The 26,954-nt window shown below is 48.0% G+C and overlaps 1 protein-coding gene across 4 annotated transcripts in view; it reads right to left on the bottom strand.

The window, feature by feature from the left end:
* Nucleotides 1-26,954, bottom strand: part of EML5 (EMAP like 5) — a 329,289-nt gene that overhangs the window by 74,900 nt on the left and 227,435 nt on the right. For 3 of the 4 annotated variants that reach the window (XM_065403925.1, XM_065403928.1, XM_065403927.1), the window contains exons 26-28: nt 20,238-20,439; nt 16,199-16,325; nt 13,164-13,178 (exon numbers count right to left, since the gene is read on the bottom strand). In XM_065403925.1, the coding sequence (XP_065259997.1) occupies nt 13,164-13,178; nt 16,199-16,325; nt 20,238-20,439 (344 nt within the window). The remainder of the gene's footprint in view (nt 1-13,163; nt 13,179-16,198; nt 16,326-20,237; nt 20,440-26,954) is intronic. The other variant, XM_065403926.1, reaches the window with a different exon arrangement.

Raw genomic sequence — 26,954 nt, 5'->3', positions numbered from 1 at the left:
AGATCTGAGGTGAGTGCCCTGATCTCAGACATCCTGCAGGCCAAGGTTATAGCGACCAGGTAGGAAACCTTCCAGGAGAGCAGCAGGAGGGAGCAGGTAGCCAAAGGCTCAAAGGGGGATCCCATGGGCCTGGACAGCAGGAGGTTCAAGTCCCAGGAAGGGACAGGATCCTGAATGTGCGGATAGAGGCACTCCAGACCCTTTAAAAACCTCACCGTCATAGGATGGGCAAAGAGAGACCTGCCCTGGAGCGCGGAATGCAAAACCAAGATGACTGCCTGATGGACGAGAGGGACAACCCTTGAAGCTTGAGATGCAGCAAGTAGTCCAAGACTCCTTCAGCGAAGCCTGCTTGGCCCGAAGGTGCCTCTCCAAAGCCCAGCATGAGAACCGTTTTCTGCTGCCCAGCAAAACCTGCTGAACACAGGCCAAGCATGCCTGTTCTTCTGTGCTCAGCCATGCAGGAGCCAAGCCGTCAGATGCAGCGCCACCAGGTTCAGATGCAGCAGGTTGCCATGGTTTTGTGACAGCAAGTCCAGCTGAAGAGGCAGGGGAAGAGGGGCAGCTGCCGAAAGGTCCAATAGCATGCCGAACCAGTGCTGACGGGGCCATGCGGGGGCCACAAGGATAACTCTTGCTCTGTCCTGCTTGACCTTCACCAGGACCCGGTGCCATTAATCCACAGGTGGAAAGGCATACATGAGCGCCCCCAACCAAGGGATGAGGAAGGCGTCCGAAAGAGAACCTCCGTCCAGACCCTGGATGGAACAGAACTCATGGAACTTCCTGTTCTGTCTGGTCACAAATAGATCCACCTGGGGAGTTCCTCACCTTTGGGAGATTATGTCAACCACCTCCGGATGGAGAAACCATTCATGGCGAGACGAGACAGTCCTGCTGAGGCAATCTGCCAGAACTTTCCTGGAGCCCGGTAGGTGGGCTGCAACCAGATGAATGGCATTCCGCACACAAAAGTCCCAAAGGCTGAGCGCCTCCTGACAAAGGGTTGAGGATTTGGCACCTGCCTGCCTGTTGATGTACTACATCACGGCTGTATTGTCCGTCAGGACCTGCACCACCTTGCCTCTCATGCGGCAAGAACACCTGGCAGGCCAGGCGGACTGCCCTGAGCTCCCTCACATTGATATGGAGGCCTGCATCTCTTGTGAAAGTTCAGCTATTTGAAGCCAGGAGCTGCGCCTCTTCACCACCATAGACGCTACCACCCTGGCTGTCGAGTCCGCTGCATCCCAGGCCATTTGCAGTGCGCACCGGGCCATTGTGGTACTCTCCTGTACCAGAGTGTCAAACTCTTGAGCCATTGGCCAAGGAAGGGACTCCTTGAACTTACGGAGGGAGTCCCATAAGTTAAAGGTATAATGGCCCAAGAGGGCCTGATGGTTCGCCACCCGAAACCGTAAACTGGTGGTGGAATAAATTTTTTTCCAAATAAGTCCAGTTGTTTGGCCTCTTTGTTTTTCGGGGTCAAACTGCAGTGCCCCTGCTTCTCTTTTTCATTGGCCGCCGAGACCACCAGCAAGCCAGGGGGAGGGTGGGTACAGAGATATTCAAAACTTTTGGCTGGGACAAAGTACTTCTTTTCATCCCGTTTTGAGGTGGGAGAGATGGAGGAGGATGTTTGCCAGATGGTCTTGGCAATTTTGAGGACCCCGTCATGCACCAGTAGTGTGACACGGGTCGGGGTAGAAGCTGACAGGACATTGAATAAAGTGTCTGCCTGCTTGGCCATCTCCTACACCTCGAGGCCCAAGTTCTCAGCCACCCACCAGAGGAAGGCCTGGTGGGCCTTAAACTCATCAGGCAGGCTAGCCGTGGAGGGTCCCGCAACCACCTCGTCTGGGGATGAAGATGATTGTCCCACCTGAGGGGGGCCCTGGTCCTCCTCTTCTGCCAGGGAAGGTGGCTTAGGGGTGGGCACACCCTTGAGTCTTGGCTTCCAGGCATGTCTCCGGTACTGGGCTCATTGCCAGTAGATGGTGCTCCGAGGCAGCAGCTGATGAAGGAGGGATAGCCATGACTAGAACTCCCCACCCGTGCCAACAAGGCCAATGCACGGGCCACTGACCCCGCTGCCACTGTCTCGGCACTATTGATGCTGGCTCGGTAGCCCATTCTTGCTGCTGGGGTCTAGGCGATGGGCTGAAGTGACCCTCGTTTCTGGAGGAACCCCCCTCCGGAGACCACGGAGGGGCTGTAGATGCCTGAGTCTGCCTTGAGACCACCGATAACGGTGACCGGTGCCCTGCATGGACGGACCAGTACCTTCAGCATGGAGACCAGGGTCAGTGCCGGGGGACCAGAGGCAGGAAGGAGAACGCTGCCACAGCGTTAGTGATCGGGATCGGCAACAAGACAATGATCTGCGGGACGGTGATCAGTGCTGGTAGTAGGGGGACCAGCGCCTCCCTCTCAGCGAACTGCATCAGGATGATGGTGACTGCGACCATGGTGCCAGCGACTGATGGCGAGTATCTGCTGACCTGGACGGAGGCTTCGGCGTCCATCAGCATGGAGGTGGAGAGTACGTTATTGCCTCGGAGGATCTGTGGCGCTCTACTGTTCCCTGGGAAGCCTTTTCAGCTGGCTTGCCTTCTTGGGGAGCCTTTGCCAAAGCTTGTGGCACCTGCTGCGCTAGCAGCGCGGGCGGAGGCCTGTGCTCCTTCGACGCCTGGAGAGCATGTGTTGGTGTCGGTGCCGTCAAGGAAGACGGTCCAATACTGCTTGCAGGAGTCGGAGGAGGACCTTTTACTGGGCTAACGGCCCCAACTGGTGAAGGCCGACTGTGGGGCTCTGGAATAAGCGGACGGCCCAAGGCAGTTCCTTTTCCTCACCAGCACTGGGGAGCCGTGTTTTTGCGCCTTCTTTTTTGGTACCGGCGACAGAGTGTAGTGCCGGGTGGAGCCCGGTGCCAGGGTGCACTCTTCACCAATGCTAAGGTGCTCAGCGAGTCGTGCCGAGATGGCTCGGACACCAGACAGAGGGCAGACTCCATAAGGAGACCTCGGAGTTGAATATCCCACTCTTTTTGCGTGCAGGGCCAAAAGTTCTTACAGATACAGCACTTGTCTTTGATGTGTGTGCCTCCCACAAGCACTTGAGACAACTGTCATGAGGGTCACTAACAGGCATAGGCCTGTTACACTCTGTGCAGGGCTTGAAACCCAGAGATCGGGCCATGTCCTACGGGAGCATAGTCCCTGCTGGGACCTTTACTACTAACAACTAAGCTATTAACAGGTACTTAACACTAACTACTAAGAATAACTATATACAAGGATTTAAGGCACAAGTCCAAGACGACAAAACTGCTAGCCCTTTCCAAGCAAGGAAAGGTGCTCTGACTGACGACCTCAGGCGGTAAGAAGGAACTGAAAGGGAGTAGGAACGGTGGTGCCTGATATCCAAGTGCATGATGTGGCACTCAAGGGGGCGCCACGGCCAGCCTTATGGATACCGCTAAGGCAAAAATCTCTGATGACCGTGCACGTGGGCGCATGCACATCTACAACAGAATCAAGATGAGCAAGCACTTGAAGAAGAATTAATGTTCATGAAGTGCTCACATATGCCCTGCACCATTATAGCATATATACCTAATTAAAGACAGACAAAAGGGGCATCATCACTGGGAGACTACACTGTCTCCAAAGTAGGGACAACCAGACAGAATCCTGGGAATTGCCATCCATGAAAGATCAGAAGTATCTTCAGAACCCAGACCTTCAATGATTGATGTACCCTCTATATCCATAGCAGTTTTTTTCCCCTCCGCAATGGAAATAAGTTCCCTGTGCAGATCCTATCTGGGATCAGCTTCTGTTTGCCCTTTTGCTTGACAGCAGGGAGAGAGTAAACAGACTTCACTAAACATGGGGCATAGCACTGGGAGGAAAATTCAGCACTGACAGGAGATGGCTTAGCTGGAGACTCCCCCAGTGCTGAGACACTCTGACAGTGAGGAACTCACACAAATAGCAGTATGCAGTTCATGGCTGAGAAGAGAGATCATCTAAATCCCTGGCACTAAGGATACCCCACCATCAGACACAGACAATGGTGCTGACCTCATCATCTGATCAACCTCAGAACTGGTCCCACAGTGTTTGCCAGCCTGAAGCTTGATAATAGTGGCTGGTCCCAGAATCAATAGTTGGAAAGGAAGGAACTGAAGCTACTGAGGACCTCACTTCTCTTACAACTTCAGCTCTTAACATTCTGAGCTATGTGGGAGTGCTCATATAGTCCTAACAAACACTACTTTTCTGGAAGGTTCACAGATCTTAGTGGGGTCGGGTAATGCCTTCAACAATAGGCCACTTTGTAGAAAAATATTTATTACTGGGGATGACACATGACTCAGGAAAAAAAAAATCCTACTTGACTTACATATTTCATGTTGAATCTTCAGGGTTGTCTGGTACCTTTTTACTTGTAAACTAAGGGTATGTCTACACTACAGGATTAATTCGAATTTATATAATTCGAATTTAGGAAACCGATTTTGTAAATTCGAATGTATTCGGCCACACTAGGCACCATTAATTCGGTGGTTTGCGTCCAAGCTACCATAGTAGCATCGATTTCCAGAGCGTTGCATTGTGGGTAGCTTTTACATAGCTATCCCATAGTTCCCGCAGTCTCCACCCCCCTTGGAATTCTGGGTTGAGACCCCAGTGCATGATGGGGCAAAAAACATTGTCGCAGGTAGTTCTGGGTACAGCCTCCCCCTCCCTCCCTGAAAGCAACGGCAGACAACCATTTCGCGCCTTTTTTCCTGAGTGAACTCTGCAGACTCCATTCTGCATCAAGCATGGATCCCGTTGTGCTCCAGAACGCAGTCTTGAACATTATAAACACCTCGCGCTTTCTCGTGGAGTTTATGCTTACACAGGACCAGAAAAAAGAGGCGAGGAGGAGGAGGAGGCGGCGATTGCAGCGCAGCGACCAGCGTGATGAGGACATGGACACGGACACAGAATTCTCTGAGACCGCGGGCCCCGGTGCTTTGGAGATTATGATGTTAATGGGCCAGGTTATAGGCTTTGAACGCCGATTCTGGGCCCGGGAAACAAGCACAGACTGGTGGGACCGCATAGTGTTGCAGGTGTGGGACGATTCCCAGTGGCTGAGAAACTTTCGCATGCGTAAGGAAACTTTCATGGAACTTTGTGACTTGCTTTCCCCTGCCCTGAAGCGCCAGAATACCAAGATGAGAGCAGCCCTCACAGTTGAGAAGCGAGTGGCGATAGCCCTGTGGAAGCTTGCAACGCCAGACAGCTACCGGTCAGTCGGGAATCAATTTGGAGTGGGCAAATCTACTGTGGGGGCTGCTGTGATGCAAGTAGCCAAAGCAATCACGGAGGTGCTGCTACGAAAGGTAGTGACTCTGGGAAATGTGCAGGTCATAGTGGATGGCTTTGCTGCAATGGGATTCCCTAACTGTGGTGGGGCAATAGATGGAACCCATATTCCTATCTTGGCACCGGAGCACCAGGGTACCCAGTACATAAACCGCAAGGGGTACTTCTCAATGGTGCTGCAAGCACTTGTGGATCACAAGGGACGTTTCACCAACATCCATGTGGGCTGGCCGGGAAGGGTTCATGACGCTCGCGTCTTCAGGAACACCAATCTGTTTAAACGGCTGCAGCAAGGGACTTACTTTCCGGACCAGAAAATAACCGTGGGGGATGTTGAAATGCCAATTGTTATTCTTGGGGACCCAGCCTACCCCTTAATGCCATGGCTCATGAAGCCATACACAGGCAGCCTGGACAGGAGTCAGGAGTTGTTCAACTACAGGCTGAGCAAGTGCAGAATGGTGGTAGAATGTGCATTTGGCCGTTTAAAAGGTCGCTGGCGATCCTTATTGACTCGCTCAGACCTCAGCCAAACCAATATCCCCATTGTTATTACTGCTTGCTGTGTGCTTCACAATCTCTGTGAGAGCAAGGGGGAGACCTTTATGGCAGGGTGGGAGGCTGAGGCAAATCGCCTGGCTGCTGATTACTCGCAGCCAGACACCAGGGCGATTAGAAGAGCACACGATGAAGTGCTGCGCATTAGGGAAGCTTTGAAAACCAGTTTCATGACTGGCCAGGCTACAGTGTGAAATTTATGTTTGTTTATCCTTCCTGAAAACCCGCCCCCTTTATTGACTCATTCTCTGTAAGGAACCCACCCTCCCCCTTCCCCCAGCTTGCTTTCAAAGGAAATAAAGTCACCATTGTTTAAAAATCATTTATTCTTTATGAATTGATTATAAAAAGAGGGAGAGAACCTGAGTGGGGTTTGGGAGGAGGATCAGCGGGAAGGAAAAGCCCAGTAAAAAAAGGTTAAGAAAATGGCAGCCTTTTGCTTGGGCTGTCCACTGGGGTGGAATGGGAGGGTGTACGGAGCCTCCCCCCCCCGTGTTCTTACACATCTGGGTGTGGAGGCTATGGAAAATGGTGAGGAGGTAGGGGGGTTATACAGGGGCTGTAGCGGCACAGAACCTGAGTGGGGTTTGGGAGGAGGATCTGCGGGAAGGAAAAGCCCAGTAAAAAAAGGTTAAAAAAATGGCAGCCTTTTGCTTGGGCTGTCCACTGGGGTGGAATGGGAGGGTGTACGGAGCCTCCCCCCCCGTGTTCTTACACGTCTGGGTGTGGAGGCTATGGAACATGGTGAGGAGGTAGGGGGGTTATACAGGGGCTGTAGCGGCACTCGGTTCTCCAGCAGCCGTTCCTGAAGCTCCACCAGACGCCGGAGCATGTCTGTTTGCTCACGCAGCAGCCCCAGCGTTGCTTCCCGACTCCTCTGATCTTCCTGCCGCCACCTCTCATCTCGAGCGTCTCTCCTCTCCTCACGTTGGTCCCTCATGTCCTCACGTTGGTCCCTCATGTCCTCACGTTGGTCCCTCCTGTCCTCACGGTCACTGGCTTCTTTCCTATACTTGCAAACCGTCTCCTTCCACTCATTCAGATGAGCTCTTTCATTCCTGGTGGATTGCATGATTTCGGAAAACATCTCTTCTCTCGTTTTTTTTTTACGACGCCTTATCTGGGATAGCCTTCGGGAAGGAGGAGGGAGGCTTGAAACATTTGCACCTGCTGGAGGGAGTGAAAAAAGGAGAGAATTTTTTTAAAAGATACATTTTTCAGAACAATGCTTATACTCTTTCACGGTGTATACTATTCACATTACATAGCACATGTGATTTCTGTGCAAGGTCGCATTTTGCCTCTTAATATTGAGTGCCTGTGGCTTTGCTGCTAGAGATCACAGACGCAGGTCGGGGCAACAGAATTCACCTTGCATGCTGCCATGGTAAGCCACTGTCTTTAGGCTTCTGCGCCCTGCTTTCCCACATACCAAGCAAAGCCCGTTGTGCTGCAGTTTTCCTGTTAGCTTGTTTTCTGCTGCTGAAGGTTAACACCCCCCCCCCCCATCCAATTCTCTGGGATGAGTGCTTTATTCCTCCCCCCACCGCGTGGCTGGTATCAGGGAAGATCCCTGCAGGAACCAAACTAACACCCCCCCCCCCACCCGCCATGAATTCTCTGGGATGAGTGCTTTATCCCTCCCCCCACCGCGTGGCTGGTATCAGGGAAGATCCCTGCAGGAACCAAACTAACAGCCCCCCCCCCACCCGCCATGAATTCTCTGGGATGAGTGCTTTATCCCTCCCCCCACCGCGTGGCTGGTATCAGGGAAGATCCCTGCAGGAACCAAACTAACACCCCCCCCCCACCCGCCATGAATTCTCTGGGATGAGTGCTTTATCCCTCCCCCCACCGCCTGGCTGGTATCAGGGAAGATCCCTGCAGGAACCAAACTAACACCCCCCCCCCCCATCCAATTCTCTGGGATGAGTGCTTTATCCCTCCCCCCACCGCGTGGCTGGTATCAGGGAAGATCCCTGCAGGAACCAAACTAACACCCCCCCCCCACCCGCCATGAATTCTCTGGGATGAGTGCTTTATCCCTCCCCCCACCGCCTGGCTGGTATCAGGGAAGATCCCTGCTAGCAAAACGCGAAAAGCTCTGGGCCAATCCTCCCCCCCCCTTGCACTTGGCTAAATGCAGGGAAGGATTTCTTTTCAGCCACAGGCAAACAGCCCAGTAGGAACGGCCACCTCAGTCCCCTTAATTAAATTCCCTTATTTCAACCAGGTTACCCTAAGCGATATCACTCTCCTGAGGATTACACAGCAAGATAAAGAACGGATGTTGCTTGAATGCCAGCAAACACCGGGACCATACGCTGCCAGGCTCTGTCAGGCAATGATACCAGATTACTTGCTACTAGCATGGCGTGGTCAAGTGTCCTACCATGGAGGACGGAATAAGGCTGCACTGCCCAGAAACCTTGTGGCAAGGCTTTTGGAGTACCTCCAGGAGAGCTTCATGGAGATGTCCCTGGAGGATTTCCGCTCCATCCCCAGACATGTTAACAGACTTTTCCAGTAGCTGTACTGGCTGCGAATGCATCCCAAGTGCTCAGGGCAAATTAATCATTAAAAATGCTTGCTTTTAAACCATGTTTTATATTTTAAAAGGTAAACTCACCTGAGGTCCCTTCCATGGGGTCATGGTCTTGGGTGCTGGCTTGGGAGGCTTGGGAGGGTACTTCAGTCAGGGTGAGAAACAGTTCCTGGCTGTTGGGGAGAACGGAGAGCTGGGTGCTCTCTGCCAGCTCGTCCTCCTCCTCCTCCTCTTCCCCTTCCGCGGAATCATCAGGTGTCCCTGATGAGATTATCCCCAGCTCGGAATCCACAGTCAGAGGTGGGGTAGTGGTGGCGGCCCCCCCTAGAAATGCATTTAGCTCAGCGTAGAAGCGGCATGTCCGCGGCTCTGACCCGGAGCGACCGTTTGCCTCCTTTGCTTTTTGATAGGCTTGTCTGAGCTCCTTGACTTTCACGCGGCACTGATCTGTGTCCCTATTGTGGCCTCTCTCCATCATGCCCTTGGAAATTTTTTCATAAGTTTTGGCATTTCGTCTTTTCGAACGCAGTTCAGCTAGCACTGAATCCTCTCCCCATATAGAGATCAAATCCAGTACCTCCTGTACGGTCCATGCTGGTGCTCTTTTTCGATTATCAGCCTGCATGGTTACCTGTGCTGATGAGCTCTCTGTGGTCACCTGTGCTCTCCACGCTGTGCAAACAGGAAATGAAATTCAAATGTTCCCGGGGCTTTTCCTGTCCACCTGGCCAGTGCATGCGAGTTCAGATTGCTGGCCAGAGCGGTCACAATGGTGCACTGTGGGATAGCTCCTGGAGGCCAATAACATCGAATTGCGGCCACACTAACGCTAATTCGAATTGACAAATTCGATTTTGGCGCTACTCCGCTCGTCGGGGTGGAGTACAGAAATCGAATTAAAGGGCCCTTTAATTCGAATTAAATGGCTTCGTTGTGTGGACGGGTCCAGCGTTAATTCGATTTAAAGCCGCTAAATCCGAATTAAAGGTGTAGTGTAGACCAGGCCTGAGAGACAATCATGGAACCTAAGGAAGCCATTCTTTAAGAGTCACTTCAGAGAAATACACATTGGCGACAATTTTCAAAAATGGCTAATGATTTTGGATGCCCAATTTGAGACACCTTAAAGGGGCCTGATTTTCAGGTGGATACAATGATCAATACTTTCTGAAAATCAGGCCCCTTAAAGGGATCTCAGTTTGGGCATCCAAAAATGGAGGCACCCAAAATCACTGATCGCTTTTGAAATTCTTGGCCTTAAGTTTCAAGAAAATAACACTGCTTTTTTATAGCACTTTAGCCAGTCCGATTTGTGCATACTGCTCATTGCATTATACAAACTGGCAATTCTCCCTTGATTTCACACTTCCATTCTTATGATGAGCCGTTCTATAACTTTCCTAAAACCCCAAACTTTCTCTCTTACGAAAACATGTCCAGTCAAATATTACAAAACAACCCAACAATACAGATGAAAAGAGAGAAACATTTAGAAAAGGTTTGTCATTAAAAATGGTTTCCCAGTCTTTTGTGACCCATCAAATATATAAAAATGCCACAAAGAAAAAATAGGTAAATGATGCACACACCATAGAAGATATAAATCATTCATATGTCACATGTGAGTGTTGCCTTACAGTCCATAGCATTTTATCATTCTAAATAATGGATACAATAAACATACCAATACAAACTATAAGTCATAGCTATGTGAAAACACTTTGTTTCACAAGAGAATAACATGACTTGATTAGAAATGGGTTCAAAACAAAGCACTGCATCCAATTTCTCCCTAAATTTTCTGGAAATTCAGATCTGTATTCACACTTTGCAACTGACCTCTAACTCTGTATAGGCTGAACCAAACCCCTGAGTTACAACACCCACATATTCTGTAAAAAATCATCAGGTCAGAAATGTAAAGTTTTGGTCCATTTCTACTTTTAATATCAACCTTCAGAGCACTTAAGGATGACACAGTCAAAGAGATCAAAAGGAGTTAATCACACAACTTCCACCAACTTTCAATAGGACCTGGGAATCTAACTCCCTTAAGCTCTCAGACTTTATAGGATACTATGTAAATTAACTTTACCCAACTGTATGATAATTTTTATCTCATGTTATTTTGAATTCAGGACTAAGAAAGAAAAAATTCTCCACTTCCATTTTTGAATATTTCAAAACTGCATTTTCATTGGAAATGCCTACTAGGGCACCTACTATATCCAAATAAGGAGTTTCCAGTGAAAATGAAGGGTCACATGCTTTCCTTACATAAAACTGCATAGTAAGAGAATACTTACCTTATAAGTTTATCAGCTCTTGGAAAACCAAAATACCACCACATTTCCTTGTCACGCTGTTGCGTAAGTGACATTGTGGAGGAGGTAAGGGGTGGTACCCAAAGTTACTTGCATCAGCCAAAGACACACAGGAATTAATAGCAAAGACCCCAAAGATTTCAAGCCATATGCAGTTGTGGCTCTTGGCGCCACACTTCTCCTTGCCATCCCCAGAACAAAAGAATAGACGGTACAGTTGTTGTGTTGCCATTGTCTCCCCTGCCTGATATATTGTCATTAGTGGCCAGGAACTCCTCTTCTGGGGGTCATACAGTTGATAGCATGAGTTAATGCTGCTCAGAGCAGCTGCACCTTCCAATTTTTCTGGACCCATTTCCATTGAGAGACAAGCCATATAAAGCAGCTGTTCCACCAGACCATTCCACTTTTTCCCTGTCTTGCTCTTCTGCAATGGGAATTATACAGCAGGACGGCAGGCAATTATGCCATGAGGTTGGAGCACAGCATGTGGCCAGCCACCCCTTCCATACACCTTTAAACCCCTTTTCTTTCTAGTTTTTGTCCTTTTGTTCCCTTGCACTGCAGGGGAACAAATAGTCCCAAATATTTAAAGCTTCAAAAACATCTGTAGAATCATCTTCCTTTTAATATTAAATGCCTATACAAGATTGTCACCACAAGCAGTAGAAAAGTCACCACAAAGTTGCAAAAATCTCATTTACCCTGTGGGGGAAAACAGAGGAACTGTTCCCCAAAGGTGAAATAAAACGGTTAAGCCAAAACATTATTAATTATGCAGGTAAAACAAAATTATATTACTTTTATCTACTAAATATAAGGAGCACAACATAGGAAAAATGATGCATGAGACCAGAAAGAAAACTCAGGCATAGTTACCATCACAAACATCTTGAGTATTGCACTTAATGTCATAATACCTATATCACAGATGTACATAGTCTTATACCTCCATTACCTGGTAATATTCATTTTTCTCTACCCTATATAAAAATTTAATCTTGCTGCACTATGTATATTAAAAAGGTTAAGATAACTTCTAAGATATAATGTCTTGTTTACACACAAGTTTTAAAATATATATATTAAATGGGGGACATCCGCCCCTCAGAAGCACAACTTTACTTCAGTACATCTCTGTGGTCCTATGAGTATATTTAGTCAAAGCTGGTGTAAAAACAAGAAATATTTTTACAGGTGATATTTTAAACTTTTTTGTAATACTTAGGCAGATGTATCAAATTTACTCATACCACAGACTATCAGAGACCCCCTGTTGTTTGATGTATATTGTATACTCAACTGAAAGGTAAGTGAACAAATGGAAAATATCAAAGGAACGATCTTCATTAACTCTTTACGCAAAAAGACTGCACTGTAAACCCTTGCATCGGGATGTATACTATATACTTTCTGAGCACTATCACAGCAATGAGCAGGTATGGTCTGCTTTCTTTCCAATATGTTCTGGAGTTCAGTGAGAAATACTGGCTTTCCCTTCATAAGAATACTCAGAAACAAGAACAAAATAGCGTTAATGGGAATAGTGTATTAAGAGACAATGCAGCTCTCTCCAATACGGCAGAGGAGCCCTTAGCAATAGAAGCGCTATGCTTCCACTGTGCAAGTGGGGGCCAGGCAGGCATGCAAGGGGTTCAACCTTCTCATGTGCAATGTGGATCCCGGTTTCACTCAAAGGGTGGGAGCGGGCAGACATGGGTTGTATTTGGCCAGGGTACATAACACAGCATGGATTCTACATCTCTCTCGCTCACAGGGGTTTGCATGAAAGGTCCATAGAGGTTACTTCAGCCATTGGACTGAAGTAACCTCAGAAGAACTGTTCTTCAACCAGGAGGAAGAGGGAAGACTTGTCCTCCTGACTCCATGCTTTTCTACCTCATGCCCAGCCCAGCTACTCACACTGTGTACAGGGCCGGCTCTGGCTTTTTTGCCGCCCCAGGCAAAAAAGCCTCCGGCCGCCCCCCCCCCCCCCGGCGGGGGGGGGGGGGGGAGGGAGGGTGGCCGGAGCCCCGGGGGGAGAGCGGCGAGCCCCGGCGGGGGCTCCGCTCTCCCCCCGGCGGCCGGGGGGGAGGGTGGCGAGCCCCGGCGGGGGCTCCGCTCTCCCCCTGGCGGCCAGAGCGCCGGGGGCAGGGCGGCGAGAGGGCGGCGAGCTCTTTATTTGTCCCCTAATCCCTTCACTGCCCAGTAACAATCTGCCATTTTAATAAACAGTATGTTGCATAATGCACCTTATTTTAAGCATTCATTGCTGTGTCAATGTACAACTCTACTTTTCAAAGCTTTGTAATAAAAACGCTTTATCTTGGATTATTATAAAGATAAGAAACTTACCTTACTACCCCTTGCCTACACAGGAAGCAAAAAGGGAAAAATGAAGAAAGAGAAAACAAAAATTAGTATATATTTAAGAAAATTTTTAATTTTTTTTGAACAGAACAGAATTGCAGTAATATATTAGCAGAAATCTGGGCTAAAAAATGAAAATGAATGCAGTGAATCAAATTCTGTCTCCATTACTCCTCCAGCCTCCCTAATTAGAAGGTTTTGGTCCTAACCTTTTAGGCCTTGATCCAATGTCCATTGAAGTCACGAGAATCTTCACACTGACTTCATTGGGGGCTGGATCAGCACTTTGTTTACAATGCTGTAGAATTTATTGCATTTGTACTTTTGACAAGGGGTCCAAATTAAGTTGCATGGATAATCTTAATTATGGTATATACTTATTTTTGAGTGCCTGAATTCAACTTTTACCGCGAAGGCCATTGATCGTTCGGCCGTGTCCGCAGCATCCAAGGCTGCCTGCAGGGACGCCCTAGTGGCCGCTGCCCCTTCCTCCACTAGCTCCTTCCTATTATGCTCCTGGAGGGAGTCCTCAAACTTAGGCAGGGAGCCCCACAGATTGAATTCGTACCGGCCCAGGAGAGCCTGATGGTTTGCCACTCGTAACTGGACGCTCGAAGATGAATAAATTTTCCCTCCGAAAGAGTCCAGTCTCCGAGAGTCTTTGTTCTTTGGGGTCGGGACTGGCTGACCCTGCCATTCCCTGTGGTTGACCGACTTGACCACCAAGAAGTTGGGTGCCAGGTGGGTATACAAGTACTCATGCCCCTTAGTGGGTACAAAGTACTTGCGTTCCGCCTTTTTAGAGATTGGGACCAACGAGGCCGGTGTTTGCCACAGGGCATTTGAAATCTTAGCCACCCCTTCATGGAGAGGCAAGGCCACCCTACCTGGTGCCGATGGGGACAATATGTTAAACAGGGAGTCCGAGGGCTCCTCCATCTCCTCTGCCTGGAGGTGTAGGCTTGCTGTCACCCTCTTTAAGAGTTCTTGGTGGGCCCTGAAGTCCTCCTGCGGGACGGAGGGGGGCGGGGCTGCAATCGCCTCCTCCGGGTGGGGCGAAGAGGCCGGTGTAGTGCTCTGGGTGTCGGCCAGCACCGGAGGGTCCACCACCTGGTCGGACTCCAGGCACCGTGCCGAGGACGTACATCCCCCCGACTCTCAGGGATCTGGAGAGGGAGGCTGACGGTGCTTCCGAAGCTCCAGCCACCGAGCGAGCTGCCACCCCGGTGGGAGCTGCGCCGGAGGCCACGGTGCCCACTGGTACCATTGGGCCGGCCATAACGCTTGGTACCACTGCACCTGTTTTGGCACCAGTGGGGCCGGCTGTCCGGGTCGGCTGGCCTGGCCCATCAAAGGACTGCTACGAATGGAGACCAGGCTGGCGTAAGATCTGCTGCTGTCTCTGGACCGGGAGGAGTGGCGGTGCAAGGATCTACAACAGCCACGGAAGTGCGATCTAAACATGGAGGACCGGTACCAACGGTAATAGCTGCTCCTCGAACGGCCGCGATGGGTGGGCCCATGATGGCGAGACGCTGGCGATCGATGCCCAGGGCTGCGATGTCTTGGTGGAGACTTGGAGCGGGAGTCCGAGTGGGAACAGCATCGACGACCGTGCCATGACCGACTGCGGTACCCTTTCCAAGACGAGGACCGACGGCAATATTCCCGTCAATATTCGCTCCTTGAGGATGAGCGGTGCCGCGAGTCCCGGATGGCCAGGACCCAGCCAGACAGTCTGGCCGGCATCGAGGGCGATCCACCTGGACTCTGCCCCGAGTGGTTGCTGGGCGGTGATCAGCGTCGGGAACATTCCCTCAACCGAGACTGGTACCGGGCCCGAGGCGACTGTGGAGATCCCAGCGGTGGCTTGCCTCTGGAGCACGGGGCCAACATCGGCAGCGCTCCGGACACCGGCATGGACATGACGTCCCAGGCCGCCTGGAAGGCTTCAGGCGTGGACGGCATCCGGACATCCAGAGAGGCCTGTCCCGAAGGGGACGGACTACTCTGCTCAACTTGAGTTGGAGGCCTGGGGCCCGGTGGGGATCGAGGACTGCCCGACATGGGCCTAGCCTCTGTCCCAGACTTCCCTCGGTGCCGCTGCGAAGAGGGAGTCTTCCTGGCTCTCTTGGTGTTCTCCGTGGATGGGGAGTGGTGCCAGCTGGTTGATGGCACTGGAGGGTCGCCGCGTACTGACGCCGCGGTGCCAGTTCGGAGTCAGCGCCAACTCCATCAGGATGGCCCGGAGCCTAATGTCCCTTTCTCTTTTGGTCCGAGGCTTAAACAACATGCAAATCTTGCACCTTTCGCTGATATGGGTTTCTCCCAAGCAGCGCAAACAGGCTGCGTGAGGGTCACTTCTTGGCATAGAACGCCTACAAGAGCCGCATGACTTAAACCCGGGGGTGCAGGGCATGCCCTGGCCCGGGTTCACTGACTAAACTAACTTAACAGCTAACTAACTTCAGGTACTAACGCTGAACAAACGAACAGTTCTGGGAACAAGCTGCAGCAAAGCTGGAGCAGAGCAGTTCCGATACACCTTCACTGGTGGCAAGAAGGAACTGAGGGTGGGGGGAGTGAGCAGCTCCCCTTATACCACGCCAGGCAGGCACCACTGCAGGGGTCACGGGGGTGCTCCCCCCCTACGGGTACTGCTAGGGGAAAAACTTCCGGCACCGGTGCACGTGGTGAGCACGCACACCTATTGTGGAATACACATGAGCAATCACTCGAAGAAGAACAGAGGCAAATGACCATATTATCCAAGAAATTCCTCAAATGTTATCATTTGCACAGGGCATTTATGCATTTTTAAAAATTCCCTCCATTTATAAAAATGGAGGCATGATCTAGATGTAAATAATTGTCTGGTAATCAAAGATGTTTCAAAAGCCATACTGATTTAAAATGTGTTAGCTCTCTTTATGCATTCAATGCATCAATGTAATTATGTTTTATTATAAAATATATCTGCTACTTTTCTTAGCTACATATAATTCCAATTTAGAAATTACCTTTCATCTAGTGATGGCTCCTTTTGTTGCAGATGAGGCTTAATTCCAAACATTGGTCTGATGTTTGTTGATAAGGCTTTGATGGTGTAATTAATTTCATTTTCTCGTGTCACATCACTGTCATAACCTAATAAAATCAATATAGTAAAAAGGACTAAGAGAAATAGGAAGTGAAAAATAATAAATAATTATTTTATTTCTGTAGCATCCCTTCTGCCAGAGCACTAGGCAATCAAATAAAAAGTAATACAATATAAATGTAATTAAATACCACCTTCTTAGACAGACAAGGTGGTTGAGGTAATATCATTTATTGGACCAACTTCTGTTGGTGAGAGAGACAAGATTTTAAGCTTACACAGAGCTCTTCTTGTCTCTCCAATATCCTGGGATCAACCCGGCTACAACACCACTGCATATCAACTTCTTAAAATACAAACTCAAAAATAAATTAGGGAGTCCACTTTAAAAAAAGAAGTGATTAAAAGATAAAGAGAGGGTCAACAAGAGTCATTAAAAAATATCAGTAGGAAAAAATGCAATGCATTCTTTAAAATGTGGAAAGACAACATAGAAGAATTTCAAAGGGCAGTAATTTCAACCACCATAGGGCAGCGGCAGGCAACCTGCGGCCCGCGGGCCACATGTAGCCCATCAGGGTAATCTGATTGCGGGCTGTGAGACATTTTGCTGATGTTGAGCGTCCGCAGGCACTACCCCCCGCAGCTCCCAGTGGCCGCAGTTCCCCGTTCTGCAGCCAATGGGAGCTGCGGGGGGCTGTGCCTGTGGATGGTCAACATCAGCAAAATGTCTCGCGGACCACAATCAGATTACCCTGATGGGCCGCAGGTTGCCCACCACTGCCATAGGGTCTTCCATGCCAAACCTGCAATTGTCTGCTAATTAAGTAGCAAATAAAGATGTAAAACTAAATTACTTAGATCAGTGGTCTCCAAAGTGGGGTGCGCAAGAGGATCCTTGGGGGTGCGCAGTAGGAGGAGCGCTTTTTTTTTTTTTTTGGCTTCGTCAGTTCGGGCAGGAGTCCAAGTGGCTTTTTTTTTTTTTTTTTTGCTTCAGCAAAAATGGTAGAGCCGGCGCGGCAGAGGGTGCGTGCTCAAATTTTTTTTACTGATGGGGGGCACGATCAAAAAAGTTTGGAGACCACTGACTTAGATTATGTATAGTTATTTCTATGCTGCCTGTTTTAATGTTTTTGCACAGCTATTCCCCTAAACTTGTAAATGTTATGGTCGACTTGATATCAAGTTCAAATAAAGGGCATGTCATGGGAGAAGCGTGACTGGGAAGATTATCCCTATGGCTTGGTTAGCAGCTGTATGAACTGCTATAGAGGAAGTCCTTGTAATGTCATGATTTCTTAGGCTGGCAGAGAGATATTGGGAATGTCTGAATTTTTCTCTTGCACTTATAGTCTGTGAATGATTGCTCTTTGTTGTAGTTTCTTTGTAATTGTAATCTCAAGCATTTCCAAGATGGTAGTACGGCAGAGGTCCCCAAACTGTTGGGTGTACCCCTGTGGGGGGATGCAGAGGAATGTTGGGGGGCGTGACTGGGGCCCGGCCCAGCTCCCACAGGGGGTGGGGAGGGAGCATCACCGAGCTCTGCTTCTGGCCCCGCCTCCTTCCAGCCCCCTTCCCTCTGTCCACGTCCCCACCTTCCGGAGCCGTGGCCCTGCTCCTGGCCCTGGCTCCTGGAGGGCGAGAGGGTGGGGGAAAAGAGGGATGTGGCTAGGAGTAAAGGGGGGGGGGCGAGAGGTAAAAAGTTTGGGGACCACTGTAGTATGGTTAGTTTAGATATCTGTCTCACCAGAAAATAACAGAAAAATAAAAAGTGGTGGGCCAGTGCCTGCACAACTTACTGAAGTGAAATGTCAATTTAAGTGAATTGGACCCAGATTTGTTACCAAGTCTCATTTTATACACACACACACACACACACACACACCCTCAGAATCCTTTTGTCTTATCAGATCAAGACTTGTCAAACATTTTAAAAATCACAGGTCCCACAGAAGAGTAGTTTAGTTGTTGATGTATGTGTCACATTGGCAAAGGTTATGTTTAAAGTTATACCTTTTTGACATTTTAATATTATATTGTTTAGGTTTTGTGCTGTTTTATGCATGTATTTTAACTGTTAGCTCAGCGCCTAGAGCCTCTATGATCAGCTTTAGAAATAAAATTATGATGCCAAGATAAATTACTTTTTTGGACTGGGGCAAACATAATAGTTTGCTATACAAACTGTTCTCCAAATTCTTGAGGCTGGGGTTCCTTACGATCGGATTCGAAAATTCCAGCTGCCTATCAAACACATTAACTGTAACCAAAATAGTGTCTCTCTCACCTCCAAACTTGCTGAGTCTGATCCAAATGCTTAGGCTCTGGCTGTGTTTTTTCTCTGTATTTATGCAGACAGCTGCAAAATAGCCAAAGTCTTCTGAGCAGCCTACAAGATGGTGACAGATTTGCAACACAGAAACTAAGACCTGTTTAAGAAGCAGGGGAGGAGTCCAGGAGAATCCTCCCCAATTAATGTTTTAAAATGCCTATTTGGTGTGATCTGATGTATTTCAATGCCATCAAAGTTAAATTGCCTTCAGAAGAATCTAATATTTAGGGATAAAAAAAGCCAAATCTGCTGGCGATAGTTTAGGAGTATCTGAAGATTGTGATTCATTCTCTTGAATGTAACAGAGGCAGGGCCGGCTCCAGGCACCAGCTTACCAAGCAGGTGCTTGGGACGGCCACTTCGGAGAGGGGCGGCACGTCCAGCTGTTCGGCGGCAATTCGGCGGACGGTCCCTCACTCCTGCTCGGAGTGAAGGACCTCCCGCCGAATTGCCGCCGCAGATCGCGATCGCGGCTTTTGTTTGCTTGTTTGTTTGTTTTTGTTTTGTTTGGCTGCTTGGGGCGGCCAAAATCCTGGAGCCGGCCCTGAACAGAGGCAAGCAAAACTCACTTGGGAGCACAGAGGAGGTACTGACAACCTTGGGAAAATCTTGAGCACCCCTGCCTGAGAACGAAATCCTGAGCTATGATTTGAATAGGAACCCTTTATAACACACATATTCAGTATTGCAGGAAGACCTGATATTTAGGTCTATGTAATGTGATTAAATGTTGTTACTCCTGTTCATTTTAGAATTTTATGATAAGGTGGCCCGTAATACTAACATGAGCATATTTCAGACTACTACACTGATACAACAGACAAAGGCTTTTTAGAAAACCTCAAGACAACCAGATTCATTCATGATGTAGATTTCAACAGCCATACACATCCTTTTCTTCATCATTTTAAAAATAAATGGTATTTAAACATTAACTTTATTTTGCTGACTTCTTTAATATAATTATTTATTGATTTTAACATTTATATAGGTTTCTGGCAGTTAGATTCTGCTGGTACACCAAATCTATCCATGCAATTTCTAGTGTTGTGTTGTGGCTAGAGCAAGTTCTTGGGTTCTGTTCCACAGACTCAGACACTGAATAGTTTTGTGGTCTTGGGCAAATCACTTAATCTATCAGTTTCCCCATGACTATATTTATTGGTCTGTACCTCATACAGGATGCTATAAAGTTTAATTAATGTCTCTAAAGTAGTTTGTGATCTTTGGATAAAAATAGCTATATAAATATTTTTATTTCTAAATTGGCAGTTTTTCTAAAAGAAACAAGAATTGCTCTCTTAGGGTATGTCTTCACTACCGGCCGGATTGGCATGCAGCGACTGATCCAGCGGGGATCGACTTATCGCGTCTAGTCTAGATGCGATAAATCGATCCCCGAGCGCTCTCCCGTCGACTTCTGTACTCCAGCCCGGCGAGAGGCGCAGGCAGAGTTGACGGGGGTGCGGCAGCAGTCAACTCACCGCTGTGAAGACACCACGGTAAGTCGATCTAAATACGTCGACTTCAGCTACGTTATTCACGTAGCTGAAGTTGCTTAACTTAGATCGATCCCCCCCAGTGTAGACCAGGCCTTACACTAGTATTTCTTAAGAATATTACTGACCTCCATCTTCCTCAGAATCTAGATCAGATTCTTCACTATCACACTGCCTGCTCTCTCGATGTCCCTCCATCTCATAGGTCCACAGCATTAGAGAGGTGTCTGCCCCACCGACAGTGACCAACAAACTGTCCTCATGAGTCCAACGAACATTTGTTACATGCGTACTATGGGCCACATACCTCTTAAATTTTCCAAACTTTCCCTAAATATGAAAAAAAGAGACAAAAGTTTAATCAACTCTTCTAAATAAAATTAAAATGAGCTGCTAATAAGACATTTTTGTCCACTACTATATCCTTAACCTTTTAAAAGCATATGCTTTAAAATAGTTTTGCATTTATTCTGTATTATATAATTTGACGAATTCCTTAATCATCCAGCAACTTGGTGAAATATAAACCAGATCTGCATTTCCAGTGGGGCTCTGGTTAAGAAAACGAGGAGCAAAGTCACTGCAATTTACAATAAGAACATAGGAATGACAATATTGACTCAGAGCAATGGTCCATCTAACCCAGTATCCTGTCTTCTGACAGCAGCCAGTGCTAGATGCTTCAGATGGAATGAAACAGAACTAGGCAATTATCAAATGATCCATCCCTTGCTGTTCAGTGCCAGCTTCTGGCAGCCAGCAGTTTAGGGATATCTGGAGCATGAGGTTGAGTACCTGACCATCTTGGCTAATTGCCGTTGATGGACCCATTCTCCAGGAATTTATCTAATTCTTTTTTGAACCCAGTTATACTTTTGGCCTTCACAATATCCCCTAACAAATGAGTTCCACAGGTTGACTGTGCATTGTGTGAAGAAGTACTTCCTTATGTTTGTTTTAAACCTGCTGCCTATTAATTTCATTGGGTGAGCCGCGGTTCTTGTGTTATGTGAAGAGGTAAATAACACTTTCCTATTCACCTTCTCCACACCATTCATGATTTTATACACCTCTATCATATCTCCCCTTAGTCATATCTTTTCTAAGCTGAACAGTCCCAGTCCTTTTAAAATCTCTCATATGGAAGCTGTTCCATATGCCTAATCATTTTTGTTTCCCTTCTCTGTATCTTTTCCAATTCTAATATATCTTTTTCAATAATTTATTGCAGCGTTTCCCAAACCTGTAGGGATGGCTTTTGTGTAGGGAAAGCTCCTGGCGGGCCGGGCCGGTTTGTTTACCTGCTCCATCCACAGGTTCGGCCGATCACTGCTCCCACTGGCTGCGGTTCGCTGCTCCAGACCAATAGGGGCTGCCGGAAGCGGCAGCCAGTATGTCCCTCGGCCTGCACCACTTCCAGCAGCTCCCATTGGCCTGGAGCAGCGAACCGCGGCCAGTGGGAGCCGCAATCAGCTGGACCCTAAACAAACCATCCCGGCCCGCCAGAGGCTTTCCCTACACAAGTGGCGTCCCAAGTTTGGGAAACACTGATTTATTGCATTAGTGTTCAAGAATCTTTCACCAAATATTGATTTTAGTAAGGAAGGAAAAAAACCAAATGTTGGAATTAAATATAAAAAACCTGGTTACTAACCTTCCGTAACTGTTGTTCTTTGAGATATGTTGCTCATGTCTATTCCAGTGTACGTGTGTGCTCGCCCCAAGCACCACTGCCGGAAAAATTTTTGTATCCACATAGGGCTCTAGTAATGGCCACCAGGAAGGCTACCTTCCAGGATAGGCAGAGCAGAAAGCACGTTGTCAGCGGTTCAAACGGGAGTCCTGTCAGCCGTGCCAACACCAGGTTGAGGTCCTAGGGGAGAAGCTATTGTACCAGGGGGGTATAAACTCTTCAGGCCTTTGAGGAAACAATCCCAGATGGAGTTCAAGAAAACAGAACACCCATTCACCCATGGGTGAAAAGCCAAGATTGCCACTAGTTGGACCCTGATAGATGACACAGATAGGCTTTGTTGTTTCAAGTAGAGCAAGCAGTCCAAAATGAAAGACAGTGTTGACTGTGTAGGAGAAATACCCTTTAGTGCAGACCAAATCAAGAATCTTTTCCACTTTGCCAGATAAGTGGCTCTAGTGGAGGGTTTTCTGCTCCCTAAAAACACCTCACGAACTGTCCTGAGCATGCTAGCTCTGTGGGGTTCAGCCTTGGAGCTTCCAGGCCATGAGATGAAGGGACTTGAGGTTTGGATGAGGTAGATGGCCATGGTCCTGGGAGATCAGGTCTGGAAATGAAGGCAGATGGAATGGCGCTTCAACTGAGAGGTCCAGGAGGGTGGTGAACCAGTGCTGATGTGGCCAAGCTGAGGTTATCAGGATAAGGCACGTCCTGTCCCTTCTGATCTATAGCAAGACCTTGTGTAGGAGAGGGATGGGAGGAAATGCATAGAAGAGATGGTCCATCCAAGGGAGGAGAAAAGAGTCTGCAAGTGACCCTGGGCTGTGGTCGAGGAAGGAGCAGAACTGAAGACACTTCCTGTTGTGCCTCATCATGAACAGGTTGATGTGGGGAGTCCCCCACTTCTGGAAGATGTGTTTCACAATGTCTGGATGGATGGACTACTTGTGGTGACTGCAGAAGGACTGAGATGATCTGCTGCTCATTCTGTGACCCCAGCAGATAGGAGGCCTCGAGGTGGATCGAGTGGGCTATGCAGAATTCCCACAGGTGAGCTTCCTGGCACAAGTGAGAGGAGCACACCCTACCCTGCCTGTTTATATAAAACATTGCTGTCATGTTGTCTGTGAGGATCGACATGCACTTGCCCTCCAAATGGTTTTGGAATGCCTGGCAGGCTAGGCAAACTGCACTGTGCTCCCTGACGTTGATATGTAACACGAACTCCTCTGGAGACCAGAAGACCTGAGTTCTGAGGGGTGAGCTCCCCAGCCCATCGCCAAAGTGTCTGTGATGAGAGACACTGATAGATGGGGTCTCAAGAACGGGACTCCAGCATACACTGGCAGCGGGTCCAGCCACTGAAGAAAGGAAGCAATCACTGATGGGGGAAGTGTGACTACTGTGTCCAAGCGGTGTTGGCCCGGTGCATATACCGATGCCAACCAAGCTGAAGAGGTCTGAGCTGTAGTCTCACTTGCTGCAACACATAGGTGCATGATACCATGTGGCCCAGGAGCATTAGGTACTTTGTCCTGGTGATGGCTTTCCATGAGTGCCCCTAGCTCTTGGAACTGGGCTTCTGGGAAGAAGGCTCTGACTTTGACCAAGTCGAGGATTGCACCAATAAATTCTATCCTTTAAACCAGGGCAAGGGTAGACTTCTGGGTATTTATTAACAGGCCCAAGTCCTGGAAAGTTGACTGTATTAACTTTACATTTGTCTCCACCTGGGCCTCGGTCCAACCTTTGATCAGTCAGTCGTCGAGGTAAGGGTAGACCTGAACCCCTTGTTTCCCCAGGAAGGCCGTGATGACTGCCATGCACTTCGTGAAGACCCAAAGGACCACTGATAGGCCAAATGGAAGCACTGCAAACTGGTAGTGCACATGATTCACGATGAATCTGAGGAACCTTCTGTGTCCCTGAAAGACTGCAATATGAAAATAAGAATCCTTCAAATTGAGGGGATCCAGGGAGGGGATGATAGAGGGGGTCCAGGATTCAAGGAGGGGATGAGAGAGGCCAAGGAGACCATGCGGAACTTCAGTCTCTTCATGAACTTCTTGAGCTTCCGCAGGTCTAGAATTGGTCTGAGACTGCTGTTGGCCTTCAGGATTAGGAAATAACTGGAATAGGACCCCTGGCTCCTTAGCTCCTGTGGAACCTCCTTCACAGCTCCCAACCTTAGGAGCAACTACACTTCTTGGATAAAAAGGAGCTCGTGAGGTCCCACTCACCTAAACGAGCTCAACCTCTGTCTCCAGGGTGCAGGGCAAACGGTTCTGGATCTTTATGAAACCTGGAAAGCATTTGCAAACAGGATGTTAGGAATCATTAAAAAGGGGATAGAGAATAAGACTGAGAATATATTATTGCCCTTATATAAATCCATGGTTCGCCCACATCTCGAATACTGTGTACAGATGTGGTCTCCTCACCTCAAAAAAGATATTCTAGCACTAGAAAAGGTTCAGAAAAGAGCAACTAAAATGATTAAGGGTTTAGAGAGGGTCCCATATGAGGAAAGATTAAAGAGGCTAGGACTCTTCAGTTTGGAAAAGAGAAGACTAAGGGGGGACATGATAGAGGTATATAAAATCATGAGTGATGTTGAGAAAGTGGATAAGGAAAAGTTATTTACTTATTCCCATAATACAAGAACTAGGGGTCACCAAAAGAAATTAATAGGCAGCAGGTTTAAAACAAATAAAAGGAAGTTCTTCTTCACGCAGCGCACAGTCAACTTGTGGAACTCCTTACCTGAGGAGGTTGTGAAGGCTAGGACTATAACAATGTTTAAAAGGGGACTGGATAAATTCATGGTGGCTAAGTCCATAAATGGCTATTAGCCAGGATGGGTAAGAATGACGAACAGAGGCTAGGGACACCAGAGGATGGAGATGGATGGCAGGAGAGAGATCACTTGATCATTGCCTGTTAGGTTCACTCCCTCTGGGGCACCTGGCATTGGCCACTGTCGGTAGACAGATACTGGGCTAGATGGACCTTTGGTCTGACCCAGTACGGCCTTTCTTATGTTCTTATGTTCTTATGTTCTTATTTGTTGTAAAACTAGCAGTTTTTTCTCGGGATATTCGAACTTCGACTTTCCGCTACTTCCAACACATAAAAGAGCTATCGAGACGTTGCACTGTCAGTGTCAATGAGATTGGAATGTACATGCAAGAACTGGAATCTGAAATTTTTGACACATTTCAAGATTTCCAGTGATTTGGCCCAATGCTTTCTTTTCTAATTCAATCTGAAAAGTTCAATGAAAGCGACTTGGATTTGTCTGTATTTCAGTGGATGGGTGCTGAAGATTTCGAAATGCAGCTCATTCAGTTAAAAAGCTCAGAATTGTGGGCATCAAAGTTTGGAGATCTGCGGAGTGCAATTGAAGCTACCGAGAGAGATCATGGGGTCTCTATTCTGACCTGCTGGACGTCCCTGGCAGTGAAATTTTACTGTTTGAAGAAAATTTCGTTTGCAATACTTTCAGTATTTGGATCCATATATTTTCACATATGAAATCTGTCCTAATCGGAGCCAGTTAACAACTGATCACTCAGAAGCCTGTGTGCAGCTTAAAGTATCCAAATACGTGCCAGACATTGGAAAACTCAGCAAGGAAAAGCAAGGGCAAGGATCACACTAAACTGATAAGATCTGCATTTTAATTTAATTTTAAATCATCATAGGGATCATAGAATATCATGGTTGGAAGGGACCTCAGAAGGTCATCTAGTCCAACCCCCTGCTCAAAGCAGGACCAATCCCCAGACAGATTTTTGCCCCAGATCCCTAAATGGCCCCCTCAAGGATTGAACACCCACAACCCTGGGTTTAGCAGGCCAATGCTCAAACCATTGAGCTATCCCTCCCCCCTTAATAAAGCTTCTTAAACATTTTAAAAACCTTATTTACTTTATATACAACAATAGTTTAGTTATATAATATAGACTTATAGCGAGAGACCTTCTAAAAACGTTAAAATGTATTACTGGCACACAAAACCTTAAATTACAGTGAATAAATGAAGACTTGGCACACCACTTCTGAAAGGTTGCCGACCCCTGCTCTAGAGATCTCAGGGTGGTCTGGCACGGGTTGCACTCTACTAGAGTCTCTCTGTGACCTGGGGGTCGGGGATTGACTTCTGTCCATCTTTTTCAGCACCAGTGATGAAGAGCAGTGCTGAGAGTCCTTGGCCGGCGCAGTCTTCTTCGGCCCTGGAGATGACAGACGGTGACGAGGCTCCCGAGAGGCAGAAGCAATGTCCCTTCTCGGTGCCGGGGATGGAGACCGGAGCTAAGTCCTAATAGTCGCTGGGGCGCTTCTGAAAGAAGCTGAAGTACTTGGTGCTGAGTCCGAGGGACTTGGCTCCGAGGGAGGACAGAGAGCTGCCTCAATAAGAATAAACTTAAGTCTCTTGTCCCCATCTTTTTTGGTGCGGGGCATGAAGTTCTTGCAGATCTTGCAGCGCTCCCGCACATGAGCTTCCCCCAGGCACTTAATGCAGCTGGAATGGGGGTTGCTCACCAGCATAGGCTTGTGGCAAGAACCAGAAGGCTTAAACCTCAGAAACTGAGGCATATCCCGGTGCCAGGCAGTGACTAACCCCACAACTTGGGGTTCATTAACCTAACAACTGTTCTAACAACTAAAACTTAACTATAATAATGGTAACTATACACAACAAATTAGAAACAAAGTCCACTGAGGAGTATTTGTGAACACAAGGACGAAGTAGTTCCAGCGACTGTCACGGGCAGTAAGAAGGAACTGAGGGCGCTGCGAGGCCCTTTCTACCGGCATCATGAGCACGTGACTCCAGGGAGTACAAGAGCTGACTTGATGGATACCACTGAGGGAAAAACTTTCCGGCAGCGGTGCTCGTGGCGAGCACACACCTACACTGGAATGAACATGAGCAACCACTCAAAGGAGAACTGTGCATAACAATATTAAACACAGAGGTTTAGTACTGTGTAGCAGTTGTGAAACTTCATGTTAAAATACTATAAGCACGTGCACTGCTGACATCACTTGTATGGTATAATATTAACAATTGAAGAACTATGTGATGGCATAAATATATTTCACAGTTTAATGCACAACAACTTACAATGTCATAATTATTTCCTTA

This window comes from Emys orbicularis, chromosome 4 (genome assembly GCF_028017835.1).
Source record: "Emys orbicularis isolate rEmyOrb1 chromosome 4, rEmyOrb1.hap1, whole genome shotgun sequence".
NCBI lineage: Eukaryota > Metazoa > Chordata > Testudines > Emydidae > Emys > Emys orbicularis.
Note: the sequence above shows the minus strand (reverse complement) of the source record. Positions and strands in the feature narration are given on the sequence as shown.